Source organism: Hyla sarda, chromosome 1, assembly GCF_029499605.1.
Source record: "Hyla sarda isolate aHylSar1 chromosome 1, aHylSar1.hap1, whole genome shotgun sequence".
Taxonomy (NCBI): domain Eukaryota; kingdom Metazoa; phylum Chordata; class Amphibia; order Anura; family Hylidae; genus Hyla; species Hyla sarda.
The window spans coordinates 318,781,607-318,805,959 of NC_079189.1; the positions used below are offsets into that span (position 1 = coordinate 318,781,607).

At 45.3% G+C, this 24,353-nt stretch overlaps 1 protein-coding gene across 19 annotated transcripts in view; it reads left to right on the plus strand.

Moving 5' to 3' along the window:
• The window catches only part of SHOC1 (shortage in chiasmata 1), a 262,135-nt gene that overhangs the window by 98,343 nt on the left and 139,439 nt on the right, over positions 1-24,353 (plus strand). For all 19 annotated transcript variants that reach the window (XM_056518636.1, XM_056518635.1, XM_056518660.1 and 16 more), the window contains one exon: positions 11,299-11,437. In XM_056518636.1, coding sequence (XP_056374611.1) covers positions 11,299-11,437 — 139 coding nt within the window. The remainder of the gene's footprint in view (positions 1-11,298; positions 11,438-24,353) is intronic.

A 24,353-nucleotide genomic window follows, 5' to 3' on the forward strand; every position in this document is an offset into this window, starting at 1 on the left:
GTAGTTTGCCCGTAGAGCACTTTACATGCACACATGGGGTATGTTCTTACTCAGAAGAAATGTGGTTGCAAATTTTGGGGGGCTTTTTTCCTATTTTCCCCTGTGAAAATGAAAAATTTTGGGTAACACCAGCATTTTAGCGAAAAAAAATGTTTTTCTCATTTTCCCATCCAACTATTTTGTCAAACACCTGTGGGGTGTTAAGGCGCACTATACCCCTTGTTACGTTCAGTGAGGGGTGTAGTTTCCAAAATGGGGTCACATGTGGGTTTTTCTTTTTTGTGTTTATGTCAGAACCGCTGTAAAATCAGCCACCGCTGTGCAAATCACCAATTTAGGCCTCAAATGTACACAGTGCGCTCTCACTCCTGAGCCTTGTTGTGCGTCTGCAGAACATTTTACGCCCACATCTGGGGTATTTCCGTACTCTGGAGAAATTGCGTTACAAATTTTGGGGGTCTTTTTTTGTAACACCAGCATGTTAGTTTCATAAAAATAAAAAAAATGCTACACTAACAGGCTGGGGTAGACCTCAACTTTTCCTTTTCATAAGGGGTAAAAGGAAAAAAAGCCCCCCAAATTTGTATTGCAATTTCTCCCGAGTACGGTGATACTCCATATGTGACCCTAAACTGTTTCCTGGAAATACGACAGGGCTCTGAAGTGAGAGAGCACCATGCACAGTTGAGGACTAAATTAGGGATTGCATAGGGGTGGACATAGGGGTATTCTACGCCAGTGACTCCCAAACAGGGTGCCTCAAGCTGTTGCTAAACTCCCAGCATGCCTGGACAGTCAGTGGCTGTCCGGAAATGCTGGGAGTTGGTGATTTGCCACAGCTGGAGGCTCCGTTTTGGAAACACTGCCGTACAAAACGTTTTTCATTTTTATTGGGGGGACATTGTAAGGGGGTTTATATGTAGTGTTTTACAGTTTATTATGTGTTAGTGTAGTGTTTTTAGGGTACGTTCACACTGGCGGGCGTTTACAGTGAGTTTACCACTAGGAGTTTGTGCTGCGGCAAAAAATTTGCCGCAGCCCAAACTTGAAGCAGAAAACTAACTGTAAACCTGCCTGTGTGAATGTACCCTGTTTCAAAACTACAACTCCCAGCATGTACTGACAGGCTGTGCATGCTGGGAGTTGTACTTTTGCAACAGCTGGAGGCACACTGGTTGGAAAACCTTCAGTTACCTAACTCAGTATTTTCCAACCAGTGTGCCTCCAGCTTTTGCAAAACTACAACTCCCAGCATGTACTGATCGCCAAAGGGCATGCTGGGAGATGTAGTTATGCAACAGATGGAGGTACACAACTACAACCCCCAGCATGCCCACATAGCAGTTTGCTGTCTGAGCATGCTGGGATTTGAAGTTTTGCAACATCTGGAGAGCTATAGTTTAGAGACCACTGCACAGTGATCTCCAAACTGTGGACCTCCAGATGTTGCAAAACTACAAATCCCAGAATGCTCAGACATCAAACTGCGATGTGGGCATGCTGAGAGTTGTAGTTTTGCAAGATCTGGAGAGCAACAGTATAGAGATCATTGTGCAGTGGTCTGTAACTGTAGCTCTCCAGCTGTTGCAAAACTACAAATCCCAGAATGCCTAACCAGCTCTCTGGGCATGCTGGGAGTTGTAGTTTTTCAACATCTGGAGGGCTACAGTTTAGAGACCACTCTATAGTGGTCTCAGTCTGTAGCCCTCCAGATGTTGCTAAGCAACTCACCGGCTTCCGTAGGATCCACGGAGCTGCGTCGCCGTCCTCTTCTTCCGTCGATCGTCGCCCGCTGCCGCCGCCGATCATTGCCCGCTGCCGTCGCCGGTGGGTGAGTGGATCTTCTGCGCCGGTCCTGTGTCGTTTCCCCGTTCTGCCCCGCCTATTGTGGGTGGGCAGGACGGGGAAACCGAAAGTAAAGCCCCCCGTCCCCGATCCCGATCTGCTATTGGTCATCGCGTCTTGATGACCAATAGCAGGGATAGGAGGGGTGGCACCCCTGCCACCTCACTCCTATCGCTTCAGGGGAATCGTGGGTGCCATGGACACCTGCGATCCCCCTTCTATTCCGGGTCATCGGGTCACCATAGATCCGAATCGGCGCAAATCGCAAGTGTGAATTCACTTGCGATTTGCGCCGATCGCCGACATTGGGGGGGGGTCTGATGACCCCCCTGGGCATTTGCGCGGGGTGCCTGCTGATCAATATCAGCAGGCACCCCGGTCCGGTCCCCGCCCGGTGCGCGGCGGGGACAGAAATTCCCACGGGCGTATGGATACGTCCTGGGTCCTTAAGTACCCGAAAGCCAGGGCGTATCCATACGCCCTAGGTCCTTAAGGGGTTAAGCGCAACAGTAATAGAAAAGTATGTTATCATGGGTATCATTTTAATCATATTGACCCAAAGAATATAGAACACATGTCATCTTTACCTTAAATTGTAGGGCGTGAAAATGAAATCTTCCAAAATTAGCAAAATTGCAGTTTTCTTTTTAATTTCCCCACACAAATAGTATGTTTTTGGTTGCGCCATACATTTCATGGTAAAGTGAGTGATGGCATTACAACGGACAACTGGTCGCGCAAAAAACAAGCCGTAAAACGTAAAAATAAAATTGTCCATAAGGCCTGTCCAATATGTGTATATATACATGAGTGCAGGGGACCATAGAAGAGCGGCCGCCGCATCTATACATTATACAAGAGGATCGCAAGGGACCCCTGCGATCTGTCAATTAGTACAGGTAACTATTACTCCCATCATGGAAGAGTGTGTTCCATGCTGGGAGTAGTAGTACTACCTAAGAAATGTTTTTTAAAAAAAGTGAAAAACACGCACACACTACATTTTTATTATTGTCGGCTACATTTTTAGTGCTTTACCCGCTCACATACATTGATCCCTGTTTAAAAATGAATAAACATTTCATAATAAAAAAGATACATTTCGTTAGATACAATTTTTTCCATCACAACTGTATCTTTTTTATTATGATTTTTTCATGGTACCCTACGAAATTTTAATAAAAAAAGGTATCTCCATAATTCTTTAGGATCGCTTAAGTCCAAAAATGAATAAAAAGATTTACCAAATGTACCCGAATACCGAATGTATCCGAAAAATCAAACTATCTATATCCTTTTTATTATGTTTGTTATCAGAATGAATTATTTACGTTCGTTTACGGATAACGAATGCATTCGGGAAATAACGAATGCATTCGTTACTTTTCTATTCGTATTACCGTGGCTATTCGGGTATGTTCAAAATATGTTTTCGTGCATTCGGATCGGTCCGAATGCCCGAAAACGGCAAAATTCGGTAAATTAGACATTCGTGCCGAACCGAATTGAACATGTCTAATGCAGACATATATTTCAAACAAGACTTGCCAAACAGTACAATATCACCAATCGTGGTTACTGAAATTCTGGAGATTGAACACAAATCTAGGTTTTATGCCATCATATTTACAGTCAGAAAGGATTTTTTTATCCATCTTAGGCCCCTTTCACACCACCGGTATGCTCCGTCAAATTCAGCCGTCAAACTCCCTTTGTTTGTTTGTTTTTTGCAGTTTGCCAGCCATAATTTTGCCAGAGCATACCGGCAAGTAACTGGTCCCGATGGACCACATTGTACTCTATAGTCGCCGTTATTTTCGGAGAAAAAAGCCAGAGAAAAAGACATAAGCACTATTTTTTCTCTGGCTTTTCTCGATCCTAAAATAACGGGCTTCACACTGCCTGAGACAGCCGGCAGTGTGAACATAGCCTGATAGTAGTATTGATTTACACAGTAGGAATTTAGGTTGAATTTTATGTAATTGTCTCTTTTTAGCCTTATTAACTGCGCAGCCCAATGTTTGTAACAATTTTTAATGTAGCATTTTCACATTTTAATATATTGATAGGGTTCATTCCATATTTTATAGAAATACCGTCTTGCTTTTTGTAGCCCTCATTAATGGGGGTACTCTGCCCCTAGACATCTTATCCCCTATTCAAAGGATAGCGGATAAGATGTATGATTGCGGGGGTTATTCCGTGCCTGATGACGGGCGATACAGGGGCCAGAGTATCGTGGCGTTACGCCCCCTCCCATAGACTTGGATTGAGGGGGAAGGCATGATATCATGAGGGGGCGGGGCTGTGATGTCACGATAATCCGGCCCCTGCATCGCCCGTCATCAGGCATGGAGCAGATGACAGGGGGTGCTGCTGGAGAGATCACGGGGGTTCCCAGCGGCAGAACCACCAGCGATCAGACATCTTATCCCCTATCCTTTGTGTAGGGGCAGAGTACCCCTTTTAAAGTGTACCTGTCACATCCCACAACAAAAATAAATATGTTACTCAGTACCTAGTCCTGACCATGTACATCTAATTTTTATGCCTTTATTAACTATATTTATTATAAAAATAGCTATTTTCACTAGCTCACAGTGTTAGAAATCCTCTCAGGAGAAGGGGACTTGTCCCTCCCTTGTGGTGATGAGAGGTGATTGATGTGTCTGCTCATACACACTTGTCCATGAGTCATCTCTAGTCCATGACTCGTGCACAAGCTTATACTGCTGGTTAGTGTCCCAGTAGGTATGGGGACTCCTAGTGGTGGGATTTTCAGGTGCCGTTTTCTTTATTAAATATTCATACATTTTTAAACAACCATATAAAAAAGGTCTTTAATTTTCATCAGTAATTACATATAAAACGTTTTTGGACCTGACAGTGCCCATTTAAAGATTTATTGGTAGAATTGGCATTCACCTCTGGATCAACACAGTAGGATTTACTCTGGATCAACACAGTAGGATTATATGTTGAATTTTATGTAATTGTCTCTTTTTTAGCCATATTAAATAGGGATGTAAGAAAAAATCGATTCCCGCGATTATCGCGATTTTTCACTTGCCGATACTGAATCGATTCAAAATATTTTTGAATCGATTCTTTTAGTGATGTGGAATTTGTATCTCCTGATGCACAGAACAGCATGTCCCGGGCATCAGGAGATACAAGTTCCACATTTTGTCAGCCGGATCTGACGCGGCGGCGCTCTGGGTGTACGGAGCGGGCTCCGACTCGTGCCCGCTCCATACTCTGCAACTCCCGGCAGATTTCAGTATCCGGGGGCCACTGATGCATCACCGCCGCTAATATCCAGCATGCGGTGCTCTGCATTGTGTATGGAGCGGGCTCCCGACTCGTACCCGCTCCATACTCTGCAGCCCCCGGCTGTTCTCAGTAGCCGGGGGCCGCCGCTAATAGCCAGCATGCGGCGATCGCCGCGGCTGGCTATTAACCCTTTAGATCGCCGCTGTCAAAGCTGACAGCGGCTTCTAAAGGAACATGTGTATGCTCCCTGGTGGGCTAGATCCCCCCCCCCCCCCGCAGCGCGATTGCGGGCGGGCGATCCACTGTGGAGGTAGCCGGTGGGCTTACCTCTGCTTCCCTGCTCTCCATGGCTCTGTCATTGATAGAGCCTGGCTGGACCAGGCTCTATCAATGGATCACAGATAAATGGAGTTCAATAGAACTCTATTCATCTGTCTGAGGAATCTAATGATTCCTAAAAGACTAATAAAGTGTATAAAAAAATTAAATAAACATAAAGTTTTAATAAAAGTGTAAAAGACATTGTTTTATAGACAGAATTGGGATATATCGCGATGTATCGTCACCTAGACGGTATCGCAATATATATCGGGATATATCGAATCGCCACACTGGTATCGCGATTCGAATCGAATCGCCAAATTCCTGGCGATTCACACCCCTAATATTAACGATGCAGCTTCATTTTTGTAACAATTTTTGAATGTAGCATGTTAACATCTATGATATATTAATACGGTTTATTTTATAATTTATAGCAATACCGTCTTGCTTTTTATAGCCCTTATTAACTCTTTAAGGACAATGGACTGAAATGTGTGTCCTAATGCGATGGGACTTAACGAACCAAGACGTACATTACAGTTTTGTACATGACGCGAGCACCGGACTGATGCTTTCATCATTCACGACAGATCCTGGCTTCTATAAGCAGCCAGGGACCCACTGGCAATGGCGAACATGAGCAATCACTCTGATGTCTGTCATTAACCCCTCAGATGGCATAATCAATACAGATCACAGCATCTGGGGCAATGCGGGTGTTCTTATGGATGATCGGATCACCAGCAGGACAGCCGCGGGGATCTCATTATACAAAATGGAGAAGGGCGGTCCCCTCACCTGCCTCCGCCGCTCTCCCAGGGTCTTCTTTTCTGGCCTGACATCAAGCAGACCAGAGAAGAAGATCTTCGATAATACTGATCAGTGCTATGCATAAACAGTATTAGCAATCAAATGATAATTATAAATAGTATCTTATGGGGACATAAAAAGTGTTAAAAAACAAAAGTCATAAAAAGTTTTTAAAAATGCTCAATAAAATTGTAAATTGTCCCTTTTTCCCATTTTACCCCAAAAAAGTGTAAACAAATAAATAAATAAACAAACAAACATATTTGGTATCAGCGCATGTGTAAATGTCCAAAGTTCGAAATATAATGTTAATGATCCTGTACGGTGAACGGCGTAAGTGTAAAAAAAAGTCCAAAATTGCTGTGTTTTGGTCATATCACATTCCAAAAAAATTAAATAAAATGTGATCAAATAGCCACATATACGCAAAAAAACTACAGATCACGGCGCAAAAAATTAGCCCTCATACAGCCCCATATATGAAAAATGTGTAAGTTATAGGTGGTCAAAATAGGGTAATTTTAAACATACTTATTTATTTATTTTATTTAAATTTTTTTTCTTAAAGCAGTACAATAATAGAAAAGTACCGTATTTATCGGGGTATACCAGGCACCAGCCTATAACACGCACCCTCATTTACCAAGGATATTTGGGTAAAAAAAGTTTTTTACCCAAATATCCTTGGTAAAATGAGGGTGCGTGTGTGTGCATGTGTATATCCTGATACACTGTTTCTTACCCCGCAGAAGCCCCCAGGAAAGGCAGGGGGAGAGAGGCCGTCGCTGCCCGCTTCCCTCCCCCTGCCTTTCCTGGGGTCTAGAGCCCTGCTGCCGCAGCTTCTCTCCCCCTGGCTATCGACACTGCTGCCCCATTGCCTCCCCCATGTGCCTATGATTACCTGTTGCCGGGTCTGGTCCGCACTGCTTCTGGCTCCGGTCCACGGTGCTTCTGGCTCACTCGTCATTGCGTAGCGCAGCACAGCACATAGCAACGACGCATAGACGCCACACTGGAGCCAGAAGAACCGCTGACCAGAGCCAGAAGCAGCGCAGACCCGAACCCGGCAACAGGTAATCATAAAACCGGGGATGGGGGAGGCAATGGGGCAGCGGTGCCGATAGCCAGGGTGAGAGAAGCGGCAGCAGGGTTCTAGACCCCAGGAAAGGCAGGGGGAGAGAAGCGGGCAGCGACGGCCTCTCTCCCCTTGCCTTTCCTGGGGGCTTCTGCGGGGTCAGAAAAAACAGGGGGGTGGGGGGGTGGATGAGGTAATGGGGCAGCGGCGCCAGCAGACTCTGGACCCCAGGATTGGCAGGGGCAGAGAAGCCGGCAGCGATGGCAGGTCTCTGGACCTGCAAAAGCTGCTTCAGTTCATTGATTTAAAGCGCCCGCTTTAAATCATTGAACTGCAGTGGCTTATCGGCGTATAACACGCAGATAGACTTTAGGCAAAAAATTTTAGCCTAAAAAATGCGTGTTATACGCCGATGAATACGGTATGTAAACATGGTTATCATTTTAACGGTATTCACGCACAGAATAAAGAAAGCATGTAATTTTCACCGTAAAGTGTACACCCTCCAAAATTTGTAAAATTTCAGTTTCCTTGTATAATTATAAGTATAATTGGTCATGCAAAAAACAAGCCCTCATATGGGTCTGTGGATGAAAATTTTTAAGAGTTATGATTTTTAGAAATAAAATTGGCCCGGTCCTAAAGGCCAAAATGGGCTGTGTCCTTAAAGGGAACCAATCATCAGATTTTACCCTATATAACGCTTGGTAAAGCGTTATATAGGCTAAAATCTTTATTTTCACCATTCCCGGGGGACGCTCCTGCCCCCAGGGATGGTGAAGATATGAAGTTATAAACTAGTCGCCGCCGCCGCCGTAAGTAGTCACCTGGGCGGGGAGCTCTTCTCATCTACTCCCGTTCTTCATCCGTGAGCGACGCCCCCTCCGCTTGATTGATTGGGCAGCGTCATCGCTCTGCTCCGTCTGTTCAGTGAGCGGAACAATGACGCGGCCCATCAACCAAGCGAAGGGGGCGTCGCTCCTGGCCGAAGAGCGGGAGTAGATGAGAAGAGCTCCCCGCCCAGGTGACTACTTGCGGTGGCAGCGGTAACTAGTTTATAACTTCATATCTTCACCATCCCTGGGGGCAGGAGCGTCCCCCGGGAATGGTGAAAATAAAGATTTTACCCTATATAACGCTTTACCAAGCGTTATATAGGGTAAAATCTGATGATTGGTTCCCTTTAACTTCTTAAGGATGCAGGGTATACAGGTACGCCCTTGCGTCCTGTGCCTTAAGGTTTTCCAGTCACCGCTGCTCGCTGGGGGGGTGGTGATTGGAACGGGATGCCTGCTGAAATTACTGATGACGGACTTGTGGCTGCAGGACTTTAGGCTTGAGGCCTCCAATGCTCTGGACACAGACGCTGGAACAACTTGACTGCACTGGACCTCAGCAGGAAAGAGAGATGTTGCAGCCCCTCCCCTGGTTATATAGGGAGGCTGTGCAACGAGCCCATTGGTCACTTGGGGGGGGTCACCTGGTCACTGGAGCCTCCTGGGTAATAATCATGTGATCCAAACATTAAAGCAACAGTACATTATATATACAAAACCTATGTACAACATGGTGAACTGTAAGGGGGGCCCTGGGGACATGCACATGCACACACACCCTTACACTCTTACCCCCCCCCCCCCATAAAAATAAAAAACGGATCTTATGGCACTGTTTCCTACATAGAGCCTTCAGCTCCCAGCATTTCCGGACAGCCATTGACTGTCCCGGCATGGTGGCAGTTTTGCAACAGCTGGAGGCACCCTGTTTGGGAAACACCGCCATAGGATATTTTTGGGTGGAGGAGGCAAGTGCCATGCTTGCATCTGGCCCTCCCTTTTGCAAACCCCTAATTTAGGCCTTAAGTGCGCATGGCGCTCTCTCACTCCCGAGCTTTGTCTTATTTCAAAGCCACATATGGGGTATTTCCATACTCGGGAGAAATTGTGTTACAAATTTTGGGGGGCTTTTCTCCTTTTACCCCTTATGAAAATGAAAAGTTGTGGACAACACCAGTATGTTAGTGTAAAAATGTAAAAAAAAATTACACTAACATGCTTAGTGCTGCCCCATACTTTTCATTTTTACAATAGGTAAAAGGAAAGAAAGACCCCCAAAATTTGTAACACAATATGGAAATACCCCATATGTGGGTGCAAATTTTTTTTTTTGGGGGGGGGGCTTTGTCTCCTTTTAACTCTTGTAAAAATAAAAATAGATGGGTCTACAAGAACATGTTAGTGTAAAAAATTGAGATTTTGAGTTCCTGTAAAACACCTAAAGGGTTAACAAACTTTCTGAATGTCATTTTATATACTTATGGGGATTTCTTAAAGAAAGGCCCCTTAAATCCACTTTAAACTGAACTGGTCCCTGAAAAATTTTAATTTTTGGAGAAAATTTGAAAAATTACTGCTATACTTAAAGGGGTAGTCCAGTGGTGAAAAACTTATCCCCTATCCTAAGGATAGGGGATAAGTTTGAGATCGCGGGGGGTCCGACCGCTGGGGCCCCCTGCGATCTCTCTGTACGGGGCCCCGGCTCTCCGCCGAGATAGCGGGTGTCGACCCCCGCACGAGGCGGCGGCCGACACGCCCCCTCAATACATCTCTATGGCAGAGCCGGAGATTGCCGAAGGCAGCGCTTCGGCTCTGCCATAGAGTTGTATTGAGGGGGCGTGTCGGCCGCCGCCTCGTGCGGAGGTCGACACGCCCCCTTCCAGCGGGCTGTCGGGGCTCCGTACAGGAGATCGCGGGGGGCCCCAGGGGTCGGACCCCCCGCGATCTGCAACTTATCCCCTAGACATGTTGTATATGTGAATCAATATATAATTTATTTGGCATGTCCGTTTTCCTTACAAGCAGAGAGTTTCAAAGTTAGAAAAATGCTACATTTTCAAAAATTTTATGTCATTTTAGAATTTTTCATAATGAAATGGTGCAAGTATCCACAAAAATTTACCAATAACAAAGTAGAATATGTCACGAAAAAACTTTCTCAGAATCAATATGATAAGTAAAGCATTTTATTATAGTTATTAATGCATTGTGACAGGTCAGATTCGCAAAAAAGGGCTAAGTCCTTAAGATCAAAATGGGCTGTGTCCTTAGGGGGTTAAGGGGTTTAAGAAGTTTAAAAAAAAAGTTGGTACAAGCCCATCAGATGTCTTTCTTTTTACCTTTGCAGACATTCCTTCCTTTTTATAATGTATAAAACAACAATATACTTATCTTCCCAGATCCCCGCTGCTGCCAATGTCACGCAGCTCCTTTTCGATGCACAACACTTATGTTCAGGGTTTTTATATATAAAAAAAACAACAGAAAAACAAAACATTATATATAAACGTTACTGTCATATCTGGGATTTGTGAATTTGCTAAGAAGTAAAAAGCTGTGTAAACATTCTCTTAAAGGGGTACTCTATTTAAAAATCTTAATCCTTCCAGTACTTTTTAGGGGCTATATACTACAGAGGAAATGCTTATCTTTTTAGATTTCTCTGATGTCATGACCACAGTGCTCTCTACTGACCTCTGCTGTCCATTTTAAGAACTGTCCAGAACAGGAGAAAATCCTCATAGCAAACATATGCTGCTCCGGACCGTACCTAAAATGGAAAGCAGAGGTCAGCAGAGAGCACTGTGGTCATGACATCAGAGAAATCTAAAAAGATAAGCATTTCCTCTGTAGTGTATAGCCCCTAAAAAGTCCTGGAAGAATTAAGATTTTTTAATAGAAGTAATTTACAAATCTGTTTAACTTTCTGGCACCAGTTGATTTAAAAAAAAAAAAGTTTTCCACGGGAGTACCCCTTTAATTGTGTAGATTCCATAATTTTGATCAGGGCTTGTACACTTCTGAAACATTTTAGAAAGTATAACTGTGCACAGTACAAGATACAATAGTTGAAGTACTTACAATTCACATGAAATTTGCCATATTAATACAGTGTATTCTCCTATTTTGCTCTAGCTTTGCCTCTCCCAGCCTTGTATTCTGGAATTGAATAAGAATTCTACACAATGCAGATCTTCATTGTCTGAACTTATCACAATTCAGCAGCTTTCTCCTGAAGAGATGTTAGAGGAAAATGGAATAACAAACATAGCAGGTAATGGGGAGGTAATGCTACGCAATCTGCATTTCAGTTATAACCAGCAAGATCTAACCTGTTCACACCAATTGAAGGCTTTTGCTATGTAGAAGACAATAAATAACTGAATACAATGGTGTTAGCTACGATCTTGGTATGGTCATCAATATTATTTATGCTCTGTCTCAACTTTTTTTCTCAGAAAAGCAGGGCCTGTTGAAGCTTATTATTAGAGATGAGCGAACTTTTCAAAAATTTGATTCGGCCGATTCACCGAATTTTCCGAAAAAGTTTGTTTCGTTTCAAATTTTTTCGTGGCGAATCTATATTAAAAAAGGCTATTTCTAGCCTACATACAGCCTCTATAGGGGTATAGAACACTTTGCTGTGTTTTAAAACGCATATGGAGTGTGCTGGGTTAGTGAAATAATACTGTTATTCAGAATAACATGCAGATTACCGGCCTCGCTTTTAGAATCATTGCCGCACAGCAGCACAATCACAGAGCGTGGTGGTGGCATCAGTGTCAGGAGACCATATAGTGACTGAATGACACAGCGTGGAGGTGTTGGTAGCATGAGGACACCATATAGTGGCTGAATGACACAGTGTGGAGGTGTTGGCAGCATGAGGACAGCATGTACTGGCTGAATGGCACAGCGTGGAGGTGTTGGCAGCATGAGGACACCATATAGTGGCTGAATGACACAGCTTGGATGAAGCTGAAGCATGAGGACACCATATAGTGGCTGAATGACACAGCATAGACAGGTTGTCAGCATGAGGAGACCATACAGTGGCTGAATGGCGCAGTGTGGAGGTGTTGGCAGCATGAGGACACCATATAGTGGCTGAATGACACAGCATGGACAGCTTGTCAGCATGAGGAGACCATATAGTGGCTGAATGACACAACATGAAGGTGTTGGCAGCAGGAGGAGACCATTTAGTGGATGAATGGCACAGCCCGGAGTTGCCAACAGCATGAGTAGGCACTAGGCCTTCACAATCCCTAAGTTTAAAAGATGAATTAAGAAATTTAAACCGAAGATTTTGGATATCGGGTGCTACCTATGAGAAAATTTGAAATTCCCAGACCCAGGACTAACAGCGGCATCAGTAACCCATATATTGCCTGAATGACACAGCCTGGAGTTGCTTGATGCACGAGCACACACCAGGGCTTCACAATCCCCCCCAAAAAACACCACAATTTTAGAAATTTTTGAAAAAGATTTTGGATAGCGGGTGCTACCTATGAGAAAATTTGAAATTCCCAGACCCAGGACCAACAGCAGCATCAGTAACCCATATATTGCCTGAATGATACAGCCAGGAGTTGCTTGATGCACGAGTACACACTAGGGCTTCACAATCCCCCCCAAAAAACACCACAATTTTAGAAATTTTTTAAAAAGATTTTGGATAGCGGGTGCTACCTATGAGAAAATTTGAAATTACCAGACCCAGGCCCCACCACAGCGGCATCTGTAACCCATATATTGGCTCAAGGACACAGCCTGGAGTTGGCTGATGCACCAGTACACACAGGGCTTCACAATCCCCCCAAAATCACCAAAATTGTATAATTTAAAAAAAAATGTATACCTTTGTGTAAAAACAAGTGCATATCCAACAGTTCAGAAGACTCTATAATGCAGGACGGTGGACCACCCAAAGACTTTCTTCTCAAAAATAATAAACCACACAATGTTTGAAATAAATAAAAAAAAATTATGACATATGTGTGTAAGCGCATCTGTCTCCAAAAGATCAGATCACCAAAGGAGTTTTTCGCCAAAAATGATTAAGCAGAGTTAAACCCTCTCCGTATTTTTTTTTTTTTCATTAAAAAATCACACGCAACAAGCGTTCCGTTGTGTAACGGTTAGCATTCTGCAATATTCAATTTTATTACTGATAAAATTATCAGTAAATTTAAAAATAACACTACCCAAGAGTGTTTAATTACCCCATACATTGCACCAGGAATAGTCAGGAGTAGACCTCAGCAGTACCCAAGAGGCTTTAATAACCCCTTACATTGCACAATCAATTGCAAAATCGAGCAATAACAGGTGTGTTATGGCCTCAGATGTCTGGGCCGCACTAGCGCTCCACTGAACGGATTAGCGTGTCTCTATCTTTCACCGACAGGTGCGGGTAACCCACTACCTCTCTGAAAGGTAAGCTGCCTCGAAGCAGGTGGTCTCCCCCGGGCACGTTTGTCTCCTGAATTTCCACTACTGCCACACCACGCTGACTGCCAATCGTGCTACCGCCTTGCTGACTCAAAGGCAACCTGCAACTCTCTTCTCCTGATGATGATTAAGCCCCTTCTGCACCCGGCTCCCATTGGCGATAGGGATCATTTTTGCCAGGAAAGAAGAATCACAACTAAGTTTCTGATTCATTAAGTCCCTGCCCCTTGTAAACACCGCATGTCTCTACTAACAATTGGATGGTTTAGTGAGGTCCTCGGAACGGCCCCGGCGGGGTAGGAGAAGGCCCTGGCAGAGCGCCGAGAATTTAAAGATCATTGTTGAAATTTGCATTAAGCATGTATTTAGCTACTGCTAAACTTCAAAAAATTATAGGTCAAAGGCCTGAGGCACCAGGGAGGCAAGTAGTTCCTGAAAGACACAGAATGATTCTAGAGCAGTCATTCGCAGTACCCAAGAGGTTTTCATAACCCCTTACATTTAAAGATCAATGTTGACATTTGCATTAAGCATGTATTTAGCTACTGCTAAACTTAAAAAAATTATAGGCCCAAGGCCTGAGGCGCCAGGGAGGCAAGTAGTTCCTGAAAGACACAGAATGATTCTGGAGCAGTCATTCGCAGTACCCAAGAGGGTTTCATAACCCCTTACATTTAAAGATCAATGTTGACATTTGCATTAAGCATGTATTTAGCTACTGCTAAACTTAAAAAAATTATAGGCCCAAGGCCTGAGGCGCCAGGGAGGCAAGTAGTTCCTGAAAGACACAGAATGATTCTGGAGCAGTCATTCGCAGTACCCAAGAGGGTTTCATAACCCCTTACATTTAAAGATCAATGTTGACATTTGCATTAAGCATGTATTTAGCTACTGCTAAACTTCAAAAAATGATAGGCCCAAGGCCTGAGGCGCCAGGGAGGCAAGTAGTTCCTGAAAGACACAGAATGATTCTGGAGCAGTCATTCGTAGTACCCAAGAGGGTTTCATAACCCCTTACATTTAAAGATCAATGTTGACATTTGAATTAAGCATGTATTTAGCTACTGCTAAACTTCAAAAAATTATAGGCCCAAGGCCAGAAGCATCAGTTTCCCCATATTAGGAGCATAGTTGTCCCCCAGATTAGGCAGCATAGATGTCCCCCAGATTGGGCAGCATAGATGTCCCCCAGATTAGGAGCATAGTTGTCCCCCAGATTGGTCAGCATAGATGTCCCCCAGATTAGGCAGCATAGATGTCCCCCAGATTAGGAGCATAGTTGTCCCCCAGATTAGGCATCATAGATGTCCCCCAGATTAGGAGCATAATTGTCCCCCAGATTAGGAGCATAGTTGTCCCCCAGATAAACCAGCATAGATGTCCCCCAGATTAGGCAGCATAGATGTCCCCCAGATTAGGCAGCATAGATGTCCCCCAGATTAGGAGCATACTTGTCCCCCAGATAAGGCAGCATAGATGTCCTCCAGATTAGGCAGCATAGATGTCCCCCAGATTAGGAGCATACTTGTCCCCCAGATTAGGCAGCATAGATTTCCCCCAGATTAGGAGAATAGTTGTCCCCCAGATTAGGCAGCATAGATGTCCCCCAGATTAGGAGCATAGTTGTCCCCCAGATTAGGAGCATAGTTGTCCCCCAGATTAGGCAGCATTGATGTCCCCCAGATTAGGCAGCATAGATGTCCCCCAGATTAGGCAGCATAGTTGTCCCCCAGATTAGGAGCATAGTTGTCCCCCAGATTAGGCAGCATAGATGTCCCCCAGATTAGGAGCATACTTGTCCCCCAGATTAGGCAGCATAGATGTCCCACAGATTAGAAAGCATAGTTGTTCCCGCAGTCAGCGCAGGCCGGTCAGAGCCAATCAAAGGGCCGTATATGGCAAGTGGGCCATACAATGCCCAGGTCTGACCCAGAGGGTTTCATAACCAACCATAATTAAGAAATTTTTGTTGTAGGAGCATGGTCAATCTACTCCGAGCCATCTGGCATTGGTGGCTGGAAATCCTGGCTGATCCATCCCTGATTCATCTTGACAATCGTCAGTCTCTCCACATTTCTAGTGGACAGACGAGTTCGCCTTGGGGTGACTATGGCCCCAGCCACACTAAACACCCGCTCTGATGGCACACTACTGGCCGAGCAGGACAGCTTTTCCAGGGCAAACTCTGCTAGTTGTGGCCATAAATCAAGTTTGGCTGCCCAGAAGTCCAGCGGATCTTAAATGGTTGTTGGCATGACCATGTCAAGGTATGCCACCACCTGCTGGTTCAGGTCCTGCTCCATGTCTACCTGCTGCTGATGAGTTGCTTCACTATGCGGGTGAAGAAAGCTACTCATCAGCGACTGTAGACTCAGGCTCCTGCTGTTTGAGCTGGTACTGCTCCTGCCACCCCTCCCCTCCCCAGCAGCCATGACAGTGGAAGGTGAGCGCAGAGGGCCCCCTGAGTCAGACCTGCGAGTGGATGGACCATGTGGCCGATAGGCATCAGCCAACTGACTAAGTAGAAACTCTCTGTAGTAGGTCAGTTTGTCCTCCCTCTCAGTGGGTGTAAAAAAAGGCCCCCATTTTGGGATGGTAGCGAGGGTCTAATAAGGTGGAGATCCAGAAGTCATCCCGCTGACGAATTTTGACAATTCGGGGGTCACTACGCAAGCAACTGAGCATGTATCGTGCCATTTGCTCCAGTGACTCGGAGGGACTACCGGCCGCCATCTCCACTGCATATTGCCACAGTGTGTCTGGGTCCTCTGTCTCAACTTCCTCATAACCCTCCAGCTCCTCTGGCTGTTCCTGCTCCTCCTCTCCTGTCCGAAGACTAGAAACACCGGCCATCTCATCCAACCTAAACTGTGCTCCGCTCTGCCCCTCATCATCCTCCTCCTCCAGTTCAGCCCCCACAGGGCCCATGTAGCCTGGAGATGTAGGCGCAACGTCTCCATTGCCGTGACCAGCCATGGTTTCAATCATTTGTTGTAGGAAATGTAGGAGTGGAATTACGTCATTCATGGCGTAATCCAGGCGACTCACAAATAATGTGGCTTCCTCAAAGGGCCTCAGCAAACGGCAGGTGTCACGTATGAGCTGCCACTGGTTCACATTGAAATTACACAGGGGAGTACTCCTATCTGCTTGGATCATCAAGAAATCGGTGATGGCTTTTCTTTGTTCGTATAGTCTGTCCAACATATGGAGGGTGGAATTCCAACGTGTGGCAACGTCACAAATAAGACTATGTTGTGGGATACCGTTCTGACGCCTCAGCTCAAGGAAGGTGTGCTTGGCGGTGTACGAGTGGCTGAAGTGCATGCACAGTTTCCTTGCCATTTTTTGGATGTTTTGCAAATGGGGTGAAGACTTGAGGAAGTGCTTGACAACCAGATTCAACACATGTGCCATGCACGGCGCATATTTCACACTTCCTTGTCACAGCGCGGACACGATGTTCTTCCCGTTGTCGGTCACCATGGTTCCCATTTCCAGATTTCGTGGAGTAAGCCATACTCTGATTTCTTTACGAATGAACTTTAGCAGTTCCTCCCCTGTGTGACTCCGTTCGCCAAGGCAAACCATGTGAAGAACAGCTTGACACCGCCGTGCTCTACACACATGGTACGATGAAGGGCCACCGAGATTTGGCCGTGCAGTGGAGGCCGTGCAGTGGAGGCCGAGCACACTGTAACAGGACCAACTGCCTGTGAGCGAGAGCGTGGAGGAGGAAGCGGTGTGACCTGTCCAAGTTGCTGTTGTGGCTGTGCAGGAACCACATTTACCCAGACAAGTATTGTTCCTGCCCGTAGTTACAGCTCCACACGCCGGCGCTGCCGTGCACTTTTGAACACACCGACAGGCTCAAGGACTGGCCCACCTTCTCTTATGCAAACTTATGCAGGGCTGGTACTGCCTTCTTCGCAAAGAAATTATGGCTTGGGACTCTCCACCTCGGCTCATCCACAAGCCATTAATTCTCTGAAAGGTGCAGAGTCCACCACTTGAAAAGAGAGGGACTGCAACACCAGCAACTTGGACAGGAGCACATTCAACTTCTGCGCCGTTGGATGAGTGGGCACATACTGTTGTCTCTTGGACATGGCTTCGCCGATGGATTGTTGGCGGAATGGCTGACTAAAAGCGGTAGAAGCAGGAGCAACAGAAGGAGGGTTTGACACACAGCTCCCTTCGGCTGAGGTGGTGTTGCCTTGGCTGGATGAAGGAGGTAGAGGATGGCCACTGGGTGATGCAGCAGGCTGGACCACTACATCGGAGCCACGGTTCTCCCAGGCCACTTTATGGTGGCGAAGCATGTGTTGACGCAGGGCCGTGGTGACGACATTGGGACCCTGGCCACGCTTCACCTTCTGCCGACAGATCTTGCATGTGGCTACGTGAACCTCCTCCGGATGCCTTATGAAAAACTTCCACACCGCCGAGTAGCTGATTTTCCCACCAGCAGTCCGCACTAATTGACTGCTACCACTACCTCCCGGAAACGTAGGCTGCCACGAAGCAGGTGGTCTCCCCCGGGCACGTTTGGCTCCTGAATTTCCACTACTGCCAGCACACTGACTGCCAACCGTGCTACCGCCTTGCTGCCTCAAGGGCAACCTGCAACTCTCTTCTCCTGATGATGATGAAGCCCCTTCTGCACCCGGCTCCCAATTGCAATCGGCTTCATCATCATCAACAGTTGTGTGCACATCACTGATGTCCTCCTCAGGTTCCCCAAAAGTGTCTGCTTCAGGACCCTGAACACTTGAAACACTGCCTCCCACGTCACTCTCCGCATCACTACTTGGCCACCTAGCGGAGCAAGCGGCGCATGTCTCCTCCCCTTCTTGGCTGTCCAGTAGCTGCTGGCTGTCCTCTATTGGATCGTCCTCAGTAAATAGTGGAGCTGAACCCACAGCATAAGATACTTCTTTAGGAGAGGGAACAGCATAGGACAAAGGCAATGGGAGGACACGGACTGCTCCCGGACCATGCCAACTGAGGGTTGTGTCTGAGGAACCCACCGACTGTTGACTGTGTTAACCAATCGACGACTGGCTGATAACGGGAGCTCAGGCCTCGCGCTGCGACTCCTGCTGCCACTCGCCCCAAGTTTGCTGCCAACTCTGCCTGAAGTATTTAGGCCTCTGCCACTCCTCTGTGCACGTCCTGGCACTTCTCTGCCTGACATACTTAGTGCGTTTATGAGGGTATTACAATACGCTACACTACTCTTTAAACAGTATTTGTCTAGAACAGCAGTAGGTGATTACTTACGGCTGTCCTTGAACAGTATGTAGGCCCTTGAAAGATTAACAGGTACTAGATGGTACAATACTTGGATGTACGTATGGGGTATGCACTGATGAGGGCAGTAATATGCCTATTAGCAGAAAAAACTCAGTATTTTTGTAAAACACCAGCCGCTGGATACTATTGTTTTGACTTTGACGGTTTGGAGCACCTTGACAGCTACTAAATGGTACAATACTTGGATGTACCTATGCGGTATGCACTGATGAGGGCAGTAATATGCCTAACTATCAGCAGGAAAAAAATCTGTATTTTTGTAAAACACCAGCCGGTTGATACTATTGTTTGGACTTTGACGGTATGGAGCACCTTGACAGCTTAACAGGTACTAAATGGTACAATACTTGGATGTACCTATGCGGTATGCACTGATGAGGGCAGTAATATGCCTAACTATTGGCAGGAAAAAAATCTGTATTTTTGTAAAACACCAGCCGGTGGATACTATTGTTTGGACTTTGACGGTATGGAGCACCTTGACAGCTTAACAGGTACTAAATGGTACAATACTTGGATGTACCTATGCGGTATGTACTGATGAGGGCCTATCAGCAGAAAAAACTCTGTATTTTTGTAATACACCAGCCGGTGGATACTATTGTTTGGACTTTGATGGTATGGAGCACCTTGACAGCTTAACAGGTACTAAATGGTACAATACTTGGATGTACCTATGCGGTATGCACTGATGAGGGCAGTAATATGCCTAACTATTAGCAGAAAAAAAATCAGTATTTTTGTAAAACACCAGCCGGTGGATACTATTGTTTGGACTTTGACGGTATGGAGCACCTTGACAGCTTAGCAGGTACTAAATGGTACAATACTTGGATGTACCTATGCGGTATGCACTGATGAGGGCAGTAATATGCCTGACTATTAACAGAAAAAAAAAAAAAGTATTTTTGTAAAACACCAGCCGGTGGATACTATTGTTTGGACTTTGACGGTATGGAGCACCTTGACAGCTTAGCAGGTACTAAATGGTACAATACTTGGATGTACCTATGCGGTATGCACTGATGAGGGCCTATTAGCAGAAAAAACTCTGTATTTTTGTAATACACCAGCCGATGGATACTATTGTTTGGACTTTGACGGTATGGAGCACCTTGACAGCTTAACAGGTACTAAATGGTACAATACTTGGATGTACCTATGCGGTATGCACTGATGAGGGCCTATTAGCAGAAAAAACTGTATTTTTGTGATACACCAGCCGGTGGATACTATTGTTTGGACTTTGACGGTATGGAGCACCTTGACAGCTTAGCAGGTACTAAATGGTACAATACTTGGATGTACCTATGTGGTATGCACTGATGAGGGCAGTAATATGCCTGACTATTAACAGAAAAAAAAAAAAAGTATTTTTGTAAAACACCAGCCGGTGGATACTATTGTTTGGACTTTGACGGTATGGAGCACCTTGACAGCTTAGCAGGTACTAAATGGTACAATACTTGGATGTACCTATGCGGTATGCACTGATGAGGGCCTATTAGCAGAAAAAACTCTGTATTTTTGTAATACACCAGCCGATGGATACTATTGTTTGGACTTTGACGGTATGGAGCACCTTGACAGCTTAACAGGTACTAAATGGTACAATACTTGGATGTACCTATGCGGTATGCACTGATGAGGGCCTATTAGCAGAAAAAACTGTATTTTTGTGATACACCAGCCGGTGGATACTATTGTTTGGACTTTGACGGTATGGAGCACCTTGACAGCTTAGCAGGTACTAAATGGTACAATACTTGGATGAACCTATGCAGTATGCACTGATGAGGGCAGTAATATGCCTAACTATTAGCAGGAAAAAAAATCTGTATTTTTGTAAAACACCAGCCGGTGGATACTATTGTTTGGACTTTGACGGTATGGAGCACCTTGACAGCTTAACAGGTACTAAATGGTACAATACTTGGATGTACCTATGCGGTATGCACTGATGAGGGTCTATTAGCAGAAAAAACTCTGTATTTTTGTAATACACCAGCCAGTGGATACTATTGTTTGGACTTTGATGGTATGGAGCACCTTGACAGCTTAACAGGTACTAAATGGTACAATACTTGGATGTACCTATGCGGTATGCACTGATGAGGGCAGTAATATGCCTATTAGCAGAAAAAACTCAGTATTTTTGTAAAACACCAGCCGGTGAATACTATTGTTTGGACTTTGATGGTATGGAGTCCCTTGACAGCTTAACAGGTATTAATGGTACAATACTTGCATGTACCTATGCGGTATGCACTGATGAGGGCAGTTATATATGCGTAACTATACACAGAAAAAACTGTTAAAAAAACATAAAAGAGCCGGTGAATAGTATTTTTTGGACTTGCACAGTATGTGGCCAGCCCCTTGACAGATTAACAGGTACAAAATGGTACAATACTTGCATGTACCTATGCGGTATGCACTGATAAGGGCAGTTATATATGCTTAACTATACGCAGAAAAAACTGTTTAAAAAAAAACAGCCGGTGACTAGTATTGTTTGGACTTGCACAGTATGTAGCCAGCCCCTTGACAGATTAACAGGTACAAAATGGTGCAAATGCACTACAGTCCACTGAACAATCACGTATTTCTGAACAGCAGCAGGACCCAACAGTGCAGCACCACAAAAAAAAATCCAGGGATTAAACCCTAAATTGCACTCTGTCAAACAATTCTGAGCAGCAGAAGTTTTGTGGAGCAAATAAAAATAAACTCAATTGGGCTGATCAATGAGGAGATAAGATGCTTCAGAAAGTTCAGGCAGCTTGGAGATCTGTATGAGGCAGCTGACAGCTATCTGCCCCTCTCTGCTGCAATGCTCAAAAACGTGAATATGAGTTTTTGCAATCAATGATCCTTCTCAGTGTAACAGCACAGCACTCTGCACTCCTGCCTTTCCCTAATGCTGATGTGACTAGCAGTTGCAGTGTAACGCTGTGGTATGAGCTATTCACACACACGCAGTCCCGTCCTCTCCATCTGAGTGCATAGATGAAATGAAGAGAGGCAAGATGGCCGCCGATTATATAGGGGCTGTGACATCACAGGGGTCAGTGAACACTGATAGGCTGCATCTCACATGTGGTTCAGGGTCAGCTCACCTACCTTCATTCCCACCGCTGTTTCCCGCCCTCCCATAATCCCATGCCCCATGTACTCACATGTGGATCCGCCATCTTAGGTCCCCAATAGCCTGGAACGCTGTAAAATGGAGTTTAATGAAGCGATTCGTGCGATAGAATCGTGGCGATATTCATATTTGTTGCGAATCAAATTTTTCATGAATTTTGTAACAAATTCGGGTTCGTCAACTTAGATTCGCTAATCTCTACTTATTATGTAAATATTGTGGCTTGTCTCACCCTTTGGTCCCAGAGCCAACCTTATGCCCTATTGCAGCCTCATACAGGAGAGGTACTGTAACTATGCATATACCTAAACTTAAGTATTTAGGAGGCATTGAAATACCACAGAATAGGGGAGACTGCAGGACATTCACTCCACTTGCACTTACTATAATCCAGCTCTAAAGACAGATATTTAGGGCATATTGATTGAAAAGACTGTAATCGACTTATCAGTAGTCCCAAGAAGAGGGGTGCCAAGTCTCCTGTTCATGGTGGAAAATTAAGACAATATAAAAATAGTCAGGAAAAGGCAAATTTTGTGACAGATCAGGAAACGGCAGTTTTTGTTGTTGTTTTTTTTATCATATGGAATTCAAAAGTACTACATATGGAATTCACATGTCAGATTTTTTACAGAAGCCTCTATTTATATATATATATATATATATATATATATATATATATATATATATATATATATGTTTGATACATGTACATCCACCTAATGCTGAATTCATACATAGTTTTTGGTCATTGCTTGGATTAGTATTTTGGTCAGCATTTTTAGCCAAAACCAAGAGTGGGTTCATAAGACAGAAAAAGGTGCAACATTTCTGATAAAGGTACATTCCCCCATAACTAATCCGCTGTGGATTTCCCACAGCTGAAATTCCACAAGCGAAATTTCATATGTGGGCAAACTACAGTAGATTAGTTAGGCTAGGTTCACAGTGCCGTTCGCATCCCCGATAAGTGTCCAATCGGCTCAAATTTTTTTTTCTTTTTTGCAGATCGGACCCTAAAATGGGTCAGATTCAGATGGCTACTATCGGGTCCCGATGGACCCATTCACTTGCATGGAGTCCCTCGGTGATCTGGTAATTGAACAGGAATTTGGCGGAGAAAAAACTTGTACTATTTTTTTCTCAGCTAATTTCCCGTCCTTCTTACTGGATTGCCGACGGAACTCTGAATAACAGAGGCCTAACATGTGAACGTTGCCTTATGCCAGTTTCACTCCTCTTTCTCTAAAAATAGTTACCTAAGTGATGGGTTCACAGAGTGGAAAAATCTGTGACATACTATATGTGCTGTTTTTTGTCTGTAATCAGCAAAAAAACTGCCACAATTTATTTATTTTTTGCTAAGTTTGGATGAAAGTCAGAGCATAAAATAAAAATATGTTGGCAATTTTTCGACTATGTAAACCCGGACTAATGCTATTATCACGTACCGGCAGGACAGGTAGTGGATCCTCTGGACCCGAGAGGCGATAGCACGGGTTGTACTGGAGGACCGGTTCTAAGCAGTTACTGGTCTTCACCAGAGCCCGCCGCAAAACGGGATGGATTTGCTGCGGCGGTAACTACCAGGTCGTATCCCCCAGTAACAACTCAACCTCTCTGGCAGCTGATAGCGTGGTACACAGGGAGCAGGCAAGAGCGTAGTCGGACGTAGCAGGCGGCAAGGGTTCACAGGCGAGTATACGGTAGCAACGGGTTTGGCAAGGGGCAAGGCAACTATCACAGTAGGGAACGCTTTCTCTGAGGCACAAGGCACAAAGATCCGGCAAGGGCAGGAAGGGGCAGGTGCCTTTTATTGGGAAGGACAGTGGGAGGTGAGGAACCAGCGCACCAATTACCAATTAAATTTACTGAAGTCAGCGCGTGCGTGCCCTAGAGAGCGGGCCGCGCGTGACGGGATGCAGAGGAGCAGAGAGCCGTGCGGGAAGAAGGTAGGCCGAACAGGGACGCGGCGCATGAACGGGGACCAGCCACCACGCCAGCCCCGTCTCTGCCACTGTGGGGCCCGTGCTCCCGGTCAGTGCGTCTGACCGGGAGACGCTGGAACACAGGAGCGGAGGGCAGAGGCAGCGGGCGCTCCGGTCTGGAGGTGAAGACCGGACCACTCGCTGTGACAGCTATGTTTACGCAACGTACAATGTACAGACTTTCCCCGGGCAGACCTTCCAGACATTTGCATGTTCTGCCAGTGCTAGGATCGCTTGGAAATGCGCAGTCTTTATAGATGGCAATGCATTTTTGAGCTGAA